The sequence below is a fragment of the Talpa occidentalis genome, unplaced genomic scaffold (genome assembly GCF_014898055.3).
Source record: "Talpa occidentalis isolate TD23 unplaced genomic scaffold, MPIMG_talOcc4v2.1 talOcc4.2, whole genome shotgun sequence".
Taxonomy (NCBI): domain Eukaryota; kingdom Metazoa; phylum Chordata; class Mammalia; order Eulipotyphla; family Talpidae; genus Talpa; species Talpa occidentalis.
In genome coordinates this window covers 142,502,971-142,520,488 of record NW_023602073.1, presented here as the reverse complement: position 1 = coordinate 142,520,488, position 17,518 = coordinate 142,502,971, and the positions used below count along the sequence as shown (strand labels likewise).

General features: G+C 52.7%; 3 protein-coding genes across 7 annotated transcripts in view; 2 read left to right on the top strand and 1 right to left on the bottom strand.

Moving 5' to 3' along the window:
* TMEM181 (transmembrane protein 181) overlaps positions 1 to 16,614 on the top strand; it is a 62,357-nt gene extending 45,743 nt beyond the window's left edge. Inside the window, exons 7-17 of one of the 4 annotated variants that reach the window (XM_054697922.1) lie at positions 29 to 109; positions 1,486 to 1,585; positions 2,132 to 2,262; positions 2,489 to 2,580; positions 3,773 to 3,830; positions 4,410 to 4,512; positions 5,041 to 5,092; positions 6,087 to 6,169; positions 7,203 to 7,292; positions 7,764 to 7,830; positions 16,388 to 16,614. In XM_054697922.1, the coding sequence (XP_054553897.1) occupies positions 29 to 109; positions 1,486 to 1,585; positions 2,132 to 2,262; positions 2,489 to 2,580; positions 3,773 to 3,830; positions 4,410 to 4,512; positions 5,041 to 5,092; positions 6,087 to 6,169; positions 7,203 to 7,292; positions 7,764 to 7,830; positions 16,388 to 16,520 (990 nt within the window). In that variant the 3' untranslated portion in view covers positions 16,521 to 16,614. Of the gene's footprint in view, positions 1 to 28; positions 110 to 1,485; positions 1,586 to 2,131; positions 2,263 to 2,488; positions 2,581 to 3,772; positions 3,831 to 4,409; positions 4,513 to 5,040; positions 5,093 to 6,086; positions 6,170 to 7,202; positions 7,293 to 7,763; positions 7,831 to 8,186; positions 13,514 to 16,387 lie in introns of those variants that run through there. The other 3 variants (XM_054697925.1, XM_054697926.1, XM_054697924.1) reach the window with 3 other exon arrangements.
* Positions 11,219 to 17,437, bottom strand: DYNLT1 (dynein light chain Tctex-type 1). 2 transcript variants are annotated; one of them, XM_037520585.2, is made up of 5 exons: positions 17,353 to 17,437; positions 16,113 to 16,154; positions 13,229 to 13,352; positions 12,789 to 12,866; positions 11,219 to 12,481 (listed from the first exon to the last, which is right to left on the bottom strand). In XM_037520585.2, the coding sequence occupies exons 1-5, from the start codon at positions 17,377 to 17,379 to the stop codon at positions 12,411 to 12,413; spliced, it is 342 nt and encodes a 113-aa protein (XP_037376482.1). In that variant the 5' UTR covers positions 17,380 to 17,437; the 3' UTR covers positions 11,219 to 12,410. The 2 variants fall into 2 exon arrangements, with proteins under 2 accessions (XP_037376482.1, XP_037376483.1); XM_037520586.1 differs by lacking the exon at positions 11,219 to 12,481 and having other exon boundaries at positions 12,791 to 12,846.
* Positions 17,021 to 17,518, top strand: part of SYTL3 (synaptotagmin like 3) — a 74,256-nt gene continuing 73,758 nt past the window's right edge. The window contains exon 1 of the mRNA XM_037520577.2: positions 17,021 to 17,039. The gene's annotated coding sequence lies outside the window, so the exon portion shown is untranslated. The remainder of the gene's footprint in view (positions 17,040 to 17,518) is intronic.

Below are 17,518 nucleotides of genomic sequence, written 5' to 3'. Positions count from 1 at the left end.
CAAATCACATTCCTGTTTTTCCTTTCAGTGGAAGACGTATAACCCTGCATTTTCCCAGTGGGAGATTTGGTTCCGGTTCATCTTTGTGGTGCTCACCTTCATCGTCACTGTAAGTCCCCCCGCCTGATAAACACGCTGAACCCTAAGAGGGTGAAGTCTGTCTACAAATTAAGCCACTCTGGGGATTCCTTTGAATCCTGAGATGCTGTTGGGGTCTGACAGGGTGTGGCTCATGTGTCAGCTGGCTGCAGCAGGGCCAGGCAGTGGGCTCCTTGCAATGGGGATTTCTGTGGGGTGACAATCACACCCCCAGTGCCCTTTAAGTCCATTCTCCTCACTGGGCAGTGACACAGCGGATTTGCCTCACTGGAGGGCCAGGCTTCGAGGGCGGACGCAGCCATTCTCAGGTGTCTGCCTTTGCAGAGTTTTGCAGACCTGCCTGCCGGGGGTCCTTTTTAGCAGGAAGGCCCCGAGAAGTGGTTTTGGAGGCTCAGGCTCTTGCTCGCTCAAGCCCCAGGTTGGTGTCCCAAGTGCACTGACAGGGAGTGCTTACCAGTGACCCCGGGCCTCTTGGTGGAAGGTCCATGCCCCGAGGTACACTGATGGGGGTGCTTATCAGTGACCCCAGGCCTCTTGGTGGAGGTGGGTCTTTTCTCTGACTCAGAGGCGTGTCCACCATCTGTCCTGGTGGCCACTCGAGATGCTGCCCAGTGATACCCGTGCTTCACTTACTGACTGTGCAGAAGGACACAGACAACTGTGGGGACATGTGAGGACAGTGCCAAAGGCACTGGGACCTGGGCGTGGCACAGGGCCAGGCGCTCCTGGTGAACCATCAAGGCCACCGAGACCCACCACCAGCTGGTGGGTGGGGAGTGCCCACAGCCTCTCGGTCCTCCTTGGGCCTGAGTTTTTGCTGACTACCTGGAAGACCATCAGTTTCTGTCAGATTACGGAAAACACATAAACTGTAAACATCCCTTGTCTAAAAATCACAAACTGGGTCCTGTTTTAAATTAGTTCAAAGAAACTTCTCTCCTGTGCCCAAGCCTTCCGGAGGTGTTTGAACTACACTCCCCTGATGTGGCCTTTGCCCTCTCTGCTCAGGGTCTGGTGACCTCCTGAGAAGCTGCTGCCTCTGGGAGGGTGCAGTGGCCTGGCCGCGAGGCCCATGCCTGGCTGGGACTGTCTCGGTGCGGCCGGCTCAGCCTGACCTGCATCCAACGGAGGTGGTGGGGTGGGTGCGCTTCTGCTCTGCAGCAGGTGTATGGATGCCAGGGCCCGCCTGCCCCTCAGGAACACCCGGGACCCTTGTCCATGGCCCTTGGCAGTGGTTGGCTCTCTTATCCCAGCTGCCATCTGTGGCCTGTGACCACAATGGGCAATTGACTGGGGTTCACGGAGCAGGTCTTGCTGGCACTGGGGAGGCAGTGGTGGTCCCGAGCTGGGTGTTAGCCAGGGCACTGATGGCCTGGTTTCTTGCAGTGCCTGTTTGCCCACTCCCTCCGCAAGTTCTCCATGAGAGACTGGGGCATCGAGCAGAAGTGGATGTCCATTCTTTTGCCTCTGCTGCTGCTTTACAACGGTAGGTGAGCGGTTGGTGGTGGAGCGCTCCCCTTTACAGGCTGAGGCCAGATGAGTTCACAGAGCTGGCCTGGCCCTGAGGTCTCCAGAAAAGCCAGGGGCTCCTAAAGGGATGGGTGGCAGGGGCCCCAGCCCCTTGACTGCTGTTTTGGGTGTCCAGTGGCGATAGCTCCCATGGAGCACAGATGGGCGACGGCCTCAGTGGCTGAGCTGGCAGGCTGCAGGCGCAGCGTCTTAACTTGGCTGCCGTGCCCGACACCCGTCTGCTCCTCCTTCCTGTTCCAGACAGCGCTGGCTCCAGAGCTGAGTGGGGATCCCCGGGCCTGCGGGGAGGAGCGGATGGCGGAGCAGAAGGTGTTCTGTCACCATCGCTGGGGCAATCTGGTCATGGCTTTTAGGTGTTTTGAAAAACAAAACAGACTTGAGTTCACGCGTTTTCCTTTGGCTGTGCCGGGGGAGCGCGGCCTGAGTTCTGGCCTCGCAGGGACGGCGCTCGTGGCTGGGTCCTGCCAGCCTGTCTTCACGCTGTCCTGCCTTCTGCTTCCAGATCCCTTCTTCCCCCTCTCCTTCCTGGTGAACAGCTGGCTCCCGGGCATGCTGGACGACCTCTTCCAGTCCGTGTTCCTGTGCGCCTTGCTGCTCTTCTGGCTCTGCGTGTACCATGGCATTCGGGTCCAGGTCAGCCTCGGCTCCACGGAGGGACTCAGTCATTCCTAAAGATGGACTTAACCTTGAGAGCCCGCTTTCTGCCGGCAGGAGAGGGCCCCTGGGTGGGAAGGAGCTGAGTGTCTGTGATGTGAGGTGGCCTGTTAGGGGTTGATGATTGGCTGCATTTACTCACTTCTCTATTTCTCCCCCCACCCACCACTTTTTTTTTTTTTTTTTTTTTTACTTTTCCTTTCAGGGAGAAAGGAAGTGTTTGACCTTCTATTTACCTAAATTCTTCATCGTTGGACTGTTGTGGTTGGCTTCCGTGACCCTAGGAATATGGCAGACGTGAGTGATTTTATGATGTGTGAGCCTTTAGTGGGGAAGCCCGCGCTAAGGTGGGCAGGCCAGATTTTGGGAGCTCATCTGGACGAGTTGTCACCCATCCCTCCCAGCTGTGGCAGTGCACCTTGAACTTGAGTGCGTTTCTGCCTGTGTGGCCTGTAGCCATCCATGGGAGTCTGCTAGTCTCAGATGGGACATGAACACACATGCTTCAAGGTTCCTCCGCTGCGAGGCAAAGGCTCCCCCTGTAGGCCCGAAGCTGGGGCTGGCTCCTCACTCCGCCTCCCTGGGCATCTGTGACCTCCCCAGCCTCACACCTGCTCCCAGGGTTTATTTTCGTTAGTACTTTTGTCCTGTAAAGTGGTTCCAACTGCAGTCGCCTCGTGAGGTGGCAGCCTGATTCGCCCAAAGCATGTCGGGCCCCAACACAGCCAGGGTAGCTTCTGTCTGGTCCGGTTCTGTCAGGAGAGCGAGGGGCATCGAGGGGTCCTGTCTCAGGGAACCTGCTAGGAGCAGAGCTCCCCCCCTCCACGACCTCCCCACACAGTACTTTCTTTCTTCATCTGTAAAATGAGGGTAATGAGTTTACCCCAAAGAGTCACTGTGAGGGCTGAGAATTCTCATGCGTCTCTGCCACCCTCCTGCCTGCCCTCCTCTCAGTGCCCCTGCTCATCTGGAACTGAGTTCCTGGGAGTTGGTACTTGGTTTGTTGTTTTCCTTGCTCGTCCATGTCCTCGTGCCTGTGGATCCCATTGGAAAGGAACCTGGACACGCTCTTGGGAAATGGCCAGAGATGGGACAGTGGTTTTCCTTGTGAAAAAGCCACTTCACAGCCCCACTGACTGTAGACAGATGGACAGGAGCGTGGGCAGCAGACAGGAGCCTGGACAGACAGACAAGCGCAGGGATGACAGACAGGAGCCTGGACAGACAGGAGCGTGAGCAGCAGATAGGAGTGTGGACAGACAGCAGCATGGACAGCAGGCAGGAGCCTGGACAGCAGGCAGGAGCGTGGGGTTTTTGCAGTGTGAAATTAGATTTTCTTACAAATTTAGAATTACTCTTGAAAAACTCTTTACTGTCAGTTTGCAAGTTTAAATTACTAAATTGAAGGAAAGGAAGCCCAGTGAGAAAGTGTAAAATAAAAAGGAAACTAGTGGTTAACCTACGCTTTTCTATATAACTGTGTTTTCAGAGTTAATGAGTTACACGATCCGATGTACCAGTATCGTGTCGACACAGGGAATTTTCAGGTAAGGATAGTTCATGAAGCCTGAGGAATTTTTTTTAATGCTATTTTAAAAAAATGACTGAATTTGGTGACTTGGCGTAAGCTTGCTAACTGGTGATTTGGGAGGACGCCAGAAAGACCAGGGGCCATGCTGAAGAGGGACCCCAGGGAGGGGTCAGCATTGCTGGCGTCCCTGTCACAGCTCCGGGCCTAGAGCACAGCCTCCACTTGTCTTCTTGTACAAAGTTACAAAATCGGGTGACTTGAGCCCCGATACTTCCAGATGACCTGGTTTATTCTCTCACGTCACAGATAAGAAAACCGAGGTCCAGATAAGTGGAGTCTGACCCTGAGCATGTCTGAGGATGCAGCCCTGACCCTCCCCCACGTGTGGAGGGCCAGCTGCATGTCCTGGTTGGCGGGGGGAGTCCTCCGGGCTGAGCCTCCGGCCTCCAGGGCTCACCAAGGGTAGCCAGTGTGGAGCACAGTCGGGTCTCTGTGTGTGGAGTGACCTTGGGTGCTTGTCCACTCTCCCGGGCTTGTGGGGAGGAAAGGCCCCGAGACCGCCTCCCCACTCACGCGCCCCCCCATCGCCTTCCAGGGCATGAAGGTCTTCTTCATGGTGGTGGCGGCTGTGTACGTCCTGTACCTGCTGTTCTTGATCGTGCGGGCCTGCTCCGAGCTCCGTCACATGCCTTACGTAGGTAAGCGCCCTCCAGCTACCAGCCAGGTGTCCCCCCAGTGAATGGCCTGCCCCCGAGGACTGCCCCTTCCCATACAGCTGGGGACCCGTGCGTTTGGTCCCAGGGGGCCCACAGCTGGCAGAATGGACAACAGGGCCTTTTGGCCAGTGCCTGGGACCAGCGCTGCAGGCCTTGGGGCAGGGGGAATGCCTGCTGGGGTACAGGCTCAGAGAGGCTGTTGGAGCTGCCTGTGTCCTTCCAGAATGGCACCTGGAGCTGGCAGGGTGCTTCCCCAGGTCCTCGAGTGAGGGCAAGTCACCTGACCTCGTGGAATCCTGTCACAACCGAGTATCGAGGGTTCCGGCCTCACTGGGGACTGTCCTGGGCCCTGGGAGGTGCCGTGGCCCCTCCCTGCATAAGCTCTAGAGGAAGGGGCTTTCGTCCCGGGGTCTGGCTTCATTTTTGTTTTTATTTCGAAAATCTCTGAGGTGAGAGTTGCTGCAATTTACCTCCCGGGTGACCTAACGGCAGGATTTCTTTCTTTTTCAGATCTCAGGTTAAAATTTTTGACTGCGTTGACTTTCGTCGTGCTTGTCATTAGGTGAGAAGACTTCATTTCTTGACGCAAAATTTCTGTTTTACTATGGTGGATATCTTTCTCCCCTTTTACAGAGTTAATTGTAAGTTACTTCCAACCAAATATGCCCATCACGCCAGAGGTCGTGTTCCCCAGGCGGGGCACTCAGAAGGGCTGAGGGCTTGTCTTTGTGAGAGTGGGGGAGTGAAGAGCAGGGCCCAGTGCTCGGTGCCGGCTGTCCCCGCTCGCTGTGACGTCCCGCCTGGGTGCAGCAGACAGTGACCAGCGCAGAGAATGGGGATGCAGCCCTGTGTGTGGCTCTGGGCCTGGACCCTAGGGTAGGAACCCAGGACGGGACCCCAGGCAGGAGTTGTGAGTGGGGGAGTGAAGCGCAGGGCCTGGCTCTCAGCGCTGGGAGTTTGGACTCCGAGCAGGTGCCACTGGACAGGTGGAGGGGCCAGGGTGGCCGGAGAGCCCCACGCTCAGGCTGGCCAGGTGCAGGCTGCGGCAGAGGGCCTGACCCAGAAGGCGTTGTTCCTGACATGTTTCACACAGAGAAATGTTGGTTGTTTATGGGGGGAGAAATTGCATTATCTGCATTTCTCCTTGGGTGGTTTGGATGGCAGATAAGCAGCTGGCGGCCCTGTGCCTTGGAGGGAGCCCTGGGGATTCGAGAGGCCCGCCTTCCGGGTCTGCTTCGCAGCTCCCAGCCCTGGGGAGGGGCACCCTGTACACCCAGCTCTTCCACCACAGCCAGTGTGGACACGGCGCTCCCAGAGTGAGAGTGAGCATGGGCTGGAGACTGTCGGGTCTGTGGAAGCCTCGCTCTGTCCCAGCAGCTGGCCCTCCTGGAGCTGAGACCAGAAACCCAGCACCAAGTTGTGTGTGTGCGCGAGCGTGGGCGTGCGCCGGCTCCTTGCACCAGTGGCCGGGAGAAGGCTGGTGGGGGCCAGCTGCTAGAGGGTCCGTGACGCCAGGGCTGCTTCTGCCTTTTACCTGCTCTTCCCCTTTTTTCCAGCATCGTCATCCTTTATTTGAGGTTCGGAGCGCAAGTGTTACAAGACAACTTTGTAGCTGAGCTATCAGCTCACTATCAGAATTATATCCTTTAACAGGAAGGGGAGTCAGGGCGGACATGGAGTGGGCGGTGTTTGGGTTTATGGATGTGAGGGAGAGGCGAGCCCTGCCGGGTGGAGGCCCTTCGGGACTCCCGCCAGTGTGTGGGGAGGTGGCCTCTGCTGTCTGGCCCAGAAGCACCGCGTTATCTCTGTAGTCAGCGTAGGTGAGATGTCCCCAAGTCTGTTACCAGGTGGCAGAGCCTGAGCTTGAATTCAGGGTCCCAGCATCTCCACACCCCCTTTTTAATACTTGTGGGGGGCTGCGGAGGAACTGAGTACCAATGCTGAACCTTATGCTGTCCCCACGGAGCACTGAGAAGTGAAGTCCTGATCTGTGGTCCCCTCCCCATTGGGGTCCTTTTCCAGCACCCAGATGGCCCCGTAGCTGCTTCTGGGCACTGTGGTCATGGGGCTGGGCCAGCTGACCCTCTAGGATAGTGGACAAGAGGGAGTGGGGAGCACTTTCCCAGGGGAACTCCTGTCCCAGGTGCAGGGCCGGTGCAGCATGTGCTTCCTACCCCACTGGGGTGACACCACCTGTCAGAGACACTTTGGAGGGTCATCCTGTACATGCAGGTTCTTTCCTGGGGAACCCTGACGGCTTTAGAATGAAGTCCGGTCTTTCCAGGCCTGGTGGCTGCTCTCACTCTAAGCTGTCACCAGCTTGCCAAAGGGGTCTGAGACCAGGACGGGCGGGGGAGGGCTGCGTCTGCTTCCAGTGCTTTGTTTCGCTCTTGATTCGCCCGCGTGCATGCGGCTTCCCGCCCTGGCGTGGCCCCTGATCATGTCTGTCCTGCCACCTCCCGAGGGAGGTTCCCACAAATAGCAGAGAGCAAGGTCGCCTTGCACGGCTGTGGGAATCTCTGGCCACGGGCTTGTTCTGTGGTGCCCTGACTTGGGCTCGTGGACCTGGGGACTTAGTGGTTGGCAGTGCAAGTGGGAGTGGTCGGGCCGAGAGCAAGGCTGAGAAATCATGTGGAGTCTCCTGGGCTTCTGACTTCCCTTGACTGTGTCACCAGCTGAATTCTTGTCCTTCTACGGCTTGTTGAACTTTTACCTCTACACGCTGGCCTTCGTGTACTCTCCATCAAAGAATGCTGTGTACGGTAAGCCGTGGGGCCCCGCCAGGACGTGCTTCTGGGTTCCTGTTAGCGCCGGGGCCGTGACTCCAGGGCCTCCTCTTAGCAGACAGAGACCCAGTCAGGTTAAACAGGGAGCTTGCGTTTCAGGTAGCACCTGGCAGGGGTGCTGTCTGTATGACCCAAGATGATAGTGCTTTTGGGCGGGTGCCAGGATGAGTTCTGGGCCCCTAGTGCCAGGGCCTTTGAAAAAACCCAAAATGCACCCCTTGCATGCACTTGGGAGCAAGTACCCCTAGCGGCAGCTCCCACTCGGTCTCCGGCTGCCCACTGGGTAATGCCCTGGAGAGCAGTGATTTCTCCAGGTCACATGGATGATAAAATGGTGGAAACCAGGATTTGAGTCGAGCTCTGACTCTTCTTTTCCAAGACAGCTTCCTGCCTTTCCAGACGAGTAACACAAGTTACCCGAGTTAAAAATGCTTTCTTGGTTTTCAGAGTCCCAGCTGAAGGACAACCCTGCCTTCTCCATGCTGAACGACTCGGACGACGACGTCATCTACGGGTAAGCCCCGTCCCTGGGACGTGTGCCGGGAGCTTCCGCCTGGCCCCACGTGTTGACTGAGCAGGTTGTTAGTCATTCTGAAATGGTTTTCAAGGACCGTTACCTTCCTTGGTCTGGGAGTGGCTTTGTCCCGTGGCTTACCCTGTAGGGGCTTCCTTTCCGCCGAGCTCCGTCAGCGAGTGGTGGCTGTTCTCTCTGTGACGGCCTGTGGTGGCGGATGGAGAGTGGGCAGTGCCAGCTGGCCTTGCAGCGGAGAGTGAGGCTATGAAATGCGTTCTTGTTAGGACGCTGTGTCGGGGTGAGAGAATAAATGGCCGTCAAAAGCCCAGCGGTATCAAAGGTCTCTTTCATGACAGGAGTGACTATGAAGAGATGCCCCTGCAGAACGGCCAGGCCATCCGGGCCCAGTACAAGGAGGGGTCGGACAGCGACTAGGGCTGCTGGGGAGCCCGGGTCTCCTGCAGCAACACTTCTGGGCCCTCCCGCTGCACCTGCCTCTAGTCAGGCTTGTTTTATAAGCAGAGACTCTTGCTTGTTTACATATTTTTGAAAGGAAAATCAAACCTGAGGACAAATTTAAAAGTCAGGCCAAATTCATTCTTACTTTTATTTGGGAATACTTTTCATTTGGAAAGAGATGCCCTGAGGAGTTCAGCCAAATCCATTTCAAAGATTTCAGGGAAGAGAGAGCTTGTTTTCAGTGGCAAGGAGGAAATCACTTCTGGTTTTGGTAGAGGCAATTATATATATATATTTTTAAGAACTTAACAAATGTCAAATTCATGGAAAGCCCTGTCCGAAGGCCCTGGCATGTCAGCATTCCGCGCCTCTTATCCTCTCTGCGCTGACCTGTGCTGCCCTCGTTCTGACCCCGCTCTGACCCTTTCACGGGAAGCCCGCTCTCGCTGGCCCTGACCTGGGCAGCCCTTCCCACGGAGCCTGGCGACCCCCCGCGCCGAATAGGGAAGTGCCGACTCACAGCGGCTGCAGGGGGACAGGCTGCAGCCCTCTGTCCACCAAAGCAGAAGTGCTGTTGTGGCTGTGAGGCGGGTGTGGAGTTTCATAAGGAAAGGGGAAGGTAGCCGACGAGTGCCGGCGCCAGGTACCAAGGGCCCGTGTGCACACGTGGCTGCGCGGGCCTGTGAGCCTCACATATGTGAGTGAATGGAAGGCCCTGTGTTTGGGCTGGCGAAGAGGGCAGGCATCCTCAATTCCAATATAAAGTTTTTGCAATGCTGTTGAAGAGATGACACCCTGTAGAGCTTTATATTTTTTTAAAATAGAAGCTAAATAAATGATGGAAATATTATAGATTATTGCCAGAAAGTTTTTCAATTTCACATTCAAAGTAGAGGAAAGAAAGTAGAACCTTGGAAATGGGCTTATGGAAGACCATCTTCGTGGAGGGTAAGGTGGGGGCCGCCCAGGCCCTCCACGGCTCAAGGGGCTGAGTAAGCAGACCGTCCCTGTGGGAAGGGAAGCTGTCAGCATGGCTGCATCCGTGCACGAGACGCCCAGTCCCTTCAGTTGAAGACAAGGTCTAGAAGGTGCTGCAGCTCTCCCTTTGCTTTTTCTTCTACGGTCACGGTAATGCCTCGTGAACTGTCAATTCCTGACCACCACAGACGTCCTGACTGATGTCCACTGGCAAATGCAGGGGTTTAGATAGGCTTCTTCTGCTCTGCGAACAGCACCTACATCTCATCTATGCATTAATGCCGACTGTGTGAGCGCGGGCAATTATAGTCCCCTCAGGTCGTGCTGGGACGTCACAGAGGTTCGTGAGACTGTTCATTGTGACTGGTATCTCTTTTTAATTTGAACTTTGATGCTGTCTCTTTAATATGGATTCCATTTATATTTGTTTTTAAAAACCTTGTAAATATGAATGTTTGAATGAAAACAACTATCATTGCAAGGATAATTCAAGTTTACATGGTTTTTACATTTGCGATGGTGTGATCACTTTTTTGATTTTGTGTACTCAGAGGTATTGAGAAAATCTTCTGTAAACAAATTTTACGACTTCTATTAAGAGTAACTATAAATAATTTTATGTAAATTGATGAAAACTTACTCCTGATTAACGTACCCTAGTATGTGATAGTTTACAAGATTTAATCATTATAAAGTAATTGTCCATGATTTGGAATGCTGTTATTTATCAATACATGTAAAATACTTGAGGCATTAGCTGTGCACATTGGAACTTAAACTTGTCTTTGTCTTGTAGTGTAATTATAAACCGGTGACTGATACCTTCATACGTTGTCTTCACGGCATCCAGCCAGTGAACTGAAAAGTATGAAGTTAGTTTTTGTAACTAAGTTGGAAACAAGAAAAAAATTATAGAAGTACTAAAGGGGGAAAAGGGTCCTTATTAAATTATGCATTTTCAACTTCTCTGGTCATGTATATCAACATGTTACATATTCCATGTGAAAATTTGCTTAAAGTACACAGCATTTAGCATGTATTATGTGTGCCATAGGTATTAGGTTAAAACACTGAAGTCTGAACAGTAGCAAGAAAGTTGTTTTTCTTCTTCATTGGGTATGTTTTGCAAATTTAAATGATAAATTCAAAGGGCTGACTTTAGTTCTCACAGTAATGGCTTGAATAACATCATCTTTGGGATAATTTTTTAATACTGGTCCTGTCTAGGGGCACCTGGAAGACGACCAGAGGTATTTAACAGTTTCCCTAGGGAGAGCTCCATTATCCATGTGGATAATAGGTCCGCTTGATTTATTATTAAATCATTACAGCAGTGAAGTAACGCAGCCTTCTCTCTCTCAAGCCCCGTTTGAAAGGCTGGAGGAGAGGTATACAATATATTCAAGGTTTGTAAGGTTACTGTATATAATTACAGATTGCAATAAAAGTTTAGCTATATTATGTAAACCCAACCCCTGAATGAGCAGGTACCAGACAAATGTCACCAGCCTCAAGTATTTCACTGGTTCACTGGAGGTCATTGTGTTAAACAGGTTACGATGTGGTACTGGCTTCCGGAATCCTGTCCACAGGGAAAACACAGCAGCTGATTAACAGGGACATCCAGTGAAGACTAGACAAACACTAAAGGATGTATTTTGAGTAATATATATTTTGAGGGTTTTAGAAACCAGTTGCCTTAGAGGTGAGAGACTTTTGAGGGGAAAAAAAAAAAGAAGATATATTCCCCCCCCACCCCCTGTCCCCAGGCCAAAGGAAAGTTGATTTAGTCTGTGATGTCTTGTTACCTTGGTTTGACATGTTTTAAATATACTACTGGTAACTAAATCATACTATGAAACACAAATGGATTTTCTGCTACTGAAAACTGCCTTTTTACAAAAAGACTGTAAATATTTGTAAAACAAAACAACTAATCTTGTAGGCTCAAGGAGAGCGCTCTGTATTAGGTCGTGGGACTGTGCCCCCAAGCACAGGACCCGATCACAGAATGTCCCTGTAATCCAAGTGAATAAATGTTTATTTATGGCAAACTCACACTTTGGGAATTGCTTCATTCTGAGACTACCTTTCTGGTAAATGTTAATACATGTTTAATGTTCACCCCTGGCACATACATCTTGCTTTGTGTGCTGTGCACCCGCCCTTCATCTAGTCACTCGCACGCGTGCTTTAATGCAAGGGCTCTGGGCGAGCAGGAGGCTTTCTCAGCAAACGGTGACCAAAGTGTCTTCACCATGTCAGCATGGCTGGTGGACAAGCACTGAAAAATGAGGTCAGAAGATCAAGTTTTGGGCTCCACCCTCCCCACTTTCTTGGATGTGATTTTAAATTCAGATAACGCCCACATTTTATGATTATAAATATCTAATTGTGTGGACACAATGAATGAGTGGGAAAGCATTCTGGAAGCTTGAAAAAGTAAGACATGCTTTGTGATTGCTACTGAAAAGCAAGCGCGTGGGAGAGTTGTACTGTTTGGGACTTGGGCCCAAGGTGAGATCAGAGCACTCTGGCCAAGGGACATTCAACCATCTTGCCTACTTCCCACCCGGCGCTGCAGGGGAGGGACCAGAAGATGAAGCTATGTTGCCCAGAGGAAGAAATGTAGCCAAGCACAGGAAGCTATGGGATCCCTGCCCTGAGGGAACCCAGCAAACCACTGTGTCAGAGAGGAGCACACTGCAGCTGTCTCTTCTACAATTTTATAGATTCTGAAGCTACTAACTATAAAGAATTCAGCTGTGACAGTCTCTACAAAAAAGAACAAACTTTAAATTGGAATAATTTATTCTAACAAAAGTACAAAGTATGGAAAATTCGTGTATTTGAATCATTTCAGAGAATAGAGAAAGTTTCACACTAACAGATTCCAGTTTTTAGCACCTTTGAAAAGAAATATTCAGAGTTAAGACCAGGGGTGATGATTTCTTTGAAATGGGCGTGCAGGTCCTAGAACAGTGCTATTTGGTTTCTTCTACACTTGGGGAGTGCCACCGATAACAAAACCAAACCAAAAAACCCACACAAAACACAAAGAGAACAGAAAGGTGTTCACTCAATTCACACGTGGGAGCAGAAGACGGAGAGACGCGCTGAGACAAAGGATAAGGCCTGGGAGGTCAGATGGATAGTCCGAAGGCGCTGACGATGCAGTACATGGTCTTGTTTTCCCATCGCACCGTGCAGCTCCCTGCGGGGGGAAGGGCAGGTTGGCACTGAAAACTCTGGGAAGCCATGGACCCTTTATTTTGATTTCTCCTAAGGCCAAAACATCCTGTGCTCGCCTCTGTGGCTTACAGAGAAGCACGGCCAAGCTCTACTAGGTTCTAGTAAGTGAGGCCAGTAAACATGGACTTGGAGACATGAAACACCTGCGCACACAACTTCACAGAAACACCATTCCAAGTGATCTAGATTCCCGCAGAGTCCAAGAATGTACTGGAAAACCCTTAAGGAAATGCCCATGACAAGCCTTCACAAAACAAATGAAAACGTACCGTCAGTGGAGCTGTCCCAGAAGCAGGAACTGGCCGTGTGTAACCCAGCTCCATTCTTCTGCATAATCACACAGGTCACTTCAATTAAAACGAACATTCATTAGAGAAATCTACGTGGCAACATACATCTTTTGGCCCACTTTCAGCACATAGATGTCACTGCGGGAGGAGGCATGTGACAAAATGCTCAGGGCAGGCTGCCTGGCTTGAGAGCATGCACAGGTGCACCTCCCTGTCCTTTACCACACACCTGTCTTAAAAACATCTGCTCTTCGTGCTGTGAAACCCTGAGGCGTGCCTGTCAGTGGTTCCAGCAGCTAAATAGGCCTGAGGGCTGGTAAACGCCCAAAACCCTGCCGGGAACCAGGAAGTCAGGCCAGCTGTGCCCCGACCAATATTTAAGGAATCACCGAGACATTCGAGATGCACAAACCCATTACCAATGTATTTAAATGGCTTCCCCAGCTTGGTAAGTTGGCTTAGAGTCTGCTCCACTACGTTTGTGGTCCACTGGTTCACTTTGCTGTGTTGATAGGCATTGCCTCCGATCGCGCTTTCTATGGCCTGGAAAACAGCAGGGATCCCATGAGCAGAACAAGCACCTTGGGTGTGTTTCCTCCCCAAAAAACCGCGAAATACAACTAAAATATAACCCAGTGAGCTTATCGGTAACCATGAGGAATCCTTTACAAATTACCTTTTGTTTAACATGCTTCGTTTAGCTAAGATTTATGTTCATTAAAAAAAAAAATCCATAATTAAATAAGGTCTGTCATTTTTTTTAACATTCTGATTGGATTTAATGTTCACTATTGTGATTACTCTCACGAGATAAGCAACAATATTTATTTCCTCCTGAGGCTACAAAATATTTTCCTTGGCCTATTCCTTGACTGGTTGTCTGTATAAGCAACAGTGTACAAACCTATCCGAATAGTCATGTATTCTAATGCACGTCCTTGATCCAGCATTTCCCGGGAATCTGCCCATGTAAGGGCATTTGCAGATGACTAAAGAGCAGCTCTGTGAAATCCAAACTAGATTCTAAGTTTGTATGTATTTTTAATGAAAAATTCCTTTTAAAAACAGACTAATTATGCCTGGTTCCTTGCCTGCATTTTGATTCAAGTTTATAGTGAATTCCCATTTCATGATTTTCTGGGTCTCTTATGCTGATGCCAGTGTGTCTGCTCCTAAGCAGCATTCTTCTCTACCCTTTTCTAACCTGCTATGCTGGAAACCAGAAAACTCAGTTCTATCACAGTCATAACCTACAACAAAAACATTCAGTGGAGCAAGTTCTGTCCTCAGACCGGCACAGACAGTCCTAGGGCTGGAGGGTGGGCAGGGGGTCTAATGCCAGGGCCTAAGCCCCACCCACTCCTCCGGAGGAACACAAACCTGCTGCAGTCACACCCTGGCTTCTATTGAGCCAGAGATCCTGGATTCCCGACACCCCCACCCCATCACAACTCCTGCTCTGCCACGTCCTGCTCTCCTCCCCAGCATAAGGCTGGCATTCCAGCATAAGGCTGGCATTCAAAGGCTCTCTGGTTATGACTAGACCTGGGCATCGCCAGGGGTGGGGGTAAGATGATGACTTCCAGTCAATTTAAACCTCTAACTCTGGCAACTCCATACACACTTTGAAACTCACTGCTTTTCAGGGAGAAGGAAAACCCTCTTCCAATTTTGGACCCACCCAAGCTGACTACTACCCCATCCTGAAAATAGCTCCAGGACAGAATTAATCTATTTCCGGGGGAGGGGGAAGGGGGTAATAAGATAGTTGTTGAGACTGGCGATACATGCGAGTAGCCTGGCAACACCACGCTGCGTGCTACTGAGAAGGGAAAGCCTACTTCCAACTCTGGCAGCCTGGCAACCCCACCAGAGATCATGCAGAAGCCGAGCGTGGCCAAAGGGGAACTTCCTGGCAAACCTACCCCATTCCCTAGGGTTTCAGTGTGATTGTTTCATTCACCCAAACCCCCAGAGTAACGCTGTATTTAGGGGAAAAAAAAACCTGTTAAAGATCTTGCAAAGCAACTCAAAATCACGCCAGAGAATAATGTAGAGGCCAGGACAAAACCATTGTCTTTTGATGTGGGTCACAAATGCGGGCGTGGCTCTGTTACTAGGGCCCTAGTTAGCAGTTTGCATTGATAACAACTTGCACTGAAAGTTCCAAATCACCAACATAACCTCAGAGTGCTACTAAGCCCAGATCACCTGGTGGCTTTTCCAGTAAGGGCTTCGGTCTCTATGCTCAGCTGCCAGGAGAGCCTTTCTGGCCTGTCCTGCCCTGGCTCTCCAGCACTCAAGTCATGCGGCTCCATTGGTCCCTCAAACACCACACACACTCCTACCAGGGATAGGAACGTTTGCTCTCTCTGTTCTGTTAGTGAACCCCCATGCCTAACGATTCCCCAAATTCCTGTTCTGACAATTCCTCAGAGTAGCACATACCCTAGCACCACAGGGTGCGCAGGCGCACATGCTCCAGGATGGTAATCTGGTGAATGTCTGCCCCCCTCCCCCCATTCTGGGCACTCCTTCAGTGCCAGTCCACGCATGCCCACTTTATATGTATTTTCTGGATGAAGAAAAAATACACTTTTTATCCCCCATTCTCATCACCTAAGGGAGGTAGGGTGTCCAATGATGATAAAAGGGTGATTTAGGGCCTTCCTGGTGGTGCAGGCGGTTGGGCGCTGTGCTGTGAAGTTGTCTGCAGCCTCTGCAGAGCGGGTTTGATTCCTGGCTGGCTAGGGAGATTCCCACATGGCAAGCAGACCTCTCTTGACTTGCCCGCTGCTCCCCTCAGCAGTGTATTTCATCAGTCTGCCTGTTCTGTTTCCCACTCTGTCTCTGGTGAATCCGGTCACCCTCCCGCGCAGCTGGCCTGTACCCTGGTTCTTGTATAAATAATTTTTTTTTTTCTAAAAAAAAAGAGGATGATTTAGAAATGTGAGAGTAATAAATGAATAAATTCCAACTGGGTCACCAGGTACCAGATAACTGGAAGGTGCTCAATTTTTTATGTTCACACTTTCTTCATTAAACACTGGACGCACTCATTTGAATACTGTAATCTTCAATTATAAGCTATATATATAAAATTTCCTGTCTGATTTACAATATATAATTTACATAATATGGGAGTAATGCTTATCTAAATAGTCACTGATGTGAAAACTGTTATTTGAAATGCCAAAACACACAGGCTCAGTCGAAACAATTCCAAGAGAGTATTTAAAACATTATTTTCATTCACATAAGCCATTAGGCAAACATTTAAGAAGCAAGCCTTTCTCCTCTCACCTCTTTTACAATGTTGCTCACTTCATCCACGACAAAGGCGGTCTGCAACGTAGAAGATGGACTGATGAATGCACATTTAGGCAATGAACGTAATTTAGAAAGGATGATCTCAGAAACAGTCCAGCCAGGCTGTTCACTGAGGAGAACGTTCACTCCAGCATGGCGGGGGTGGCGGGGTCACTGCGTGGGGGCGCAGGGGGAGCGCAGCACCTGGGGAGAACTTCGGGCAGTTTGTTTTTCTCAAGTCTTTCCATATTTATTTTTATTTTTGGCAGACGACTAAGATGGAGGACTCTCTATCTGAACTTCAACAAGAACTGCTTAGCAGGAAGAAAATGGGCAGCTGTTCCAGAATGGCACCGAGCGGGCAGGAGCGCACCCGGTGACTCTCTTCTGCTGGGCAAATAATCGTGTGCTTTACCCGACTCCAGCACTGGGGCAGTAAGGGGTCCCTCTCCCCCAATGTGAGCGGCAGGCCTGGCACGGTGACGGTGACGGGGGACAGCGCACGCCGGGCGGGGCTGGCCGGCGCAGGAACCAGGTGTGCAGGAGACAAAGGCGGCCCCGCCCGCGGGTCTCAGGTCTGCACCGGTGGAGACGCGGCCCGGCAGGACCGAGGTGCCCGAGGGCGCTGCAGGCGCGTGTCCCCCGCTCGCCCCCCGAGCGGCCTCGCGCCTCCGGCCTGCGCGGGGCGCACCCTCCCCAGGGCCGGGGCGCGCCGGGAAACCAAGGGGCGCGTCTCCCACCCCCGCGGCGGCCCCTCGCGGGCCGGCGGCGACGTCGGGGAGCGGGGTCCGGGCGCAAGGGGGGGGGCTGGGTGTGGACGCGGATCCCGGGATGCCCGCGCGCCCGGGGCCTGCGTTCGGCGGGGTGCGGGTCCCGGCTCGCGGGGGGGCGCCCGTCCGCGGGGCCCAGCGGGGCTGGAGGGTGAGCAGGTCCGGGGGGCAGGGCGGGGGGTGGCCCGGGGCTGCGGGGGCGGGCGTGGACAGGGCAGGAGGGGGGCGCAGGGAATGGGGTGCTGGGGGGCGGGTGCAGCGGGCGGGGCGAGGCCGGGGAGCCCCACCCGGCGCGGCCTCGGGGCGGGAAGCGCCCGCCACGCCCGCCCCGGGCGCCCCGGGGTCACGCAGGGCGTCGCGCCGGCCGCCCGCTCGGGGATGGCCGCCCCTCCCTCCGCGCGAGGCCCGGGGGCCACACAGGCCGCGCCCCCGGCCGCCGCCCTCCCGTCGCCGCCGGCCGTTACCTCCTCCACGGCCTGGTAATCCTCCATCTTCCCCCAGCGCGTCGCCGCCGCCTCTGGAGGGAGCGAGCCGCGCAGGCGCACTCAGGCCCCGCCCCTCGCCTCGCCCCGCCCCCTCAGGCCCCGCCCCCGGCTCGAGCCCCGCCCAGACCCCGCCCTTCTCCCGGCC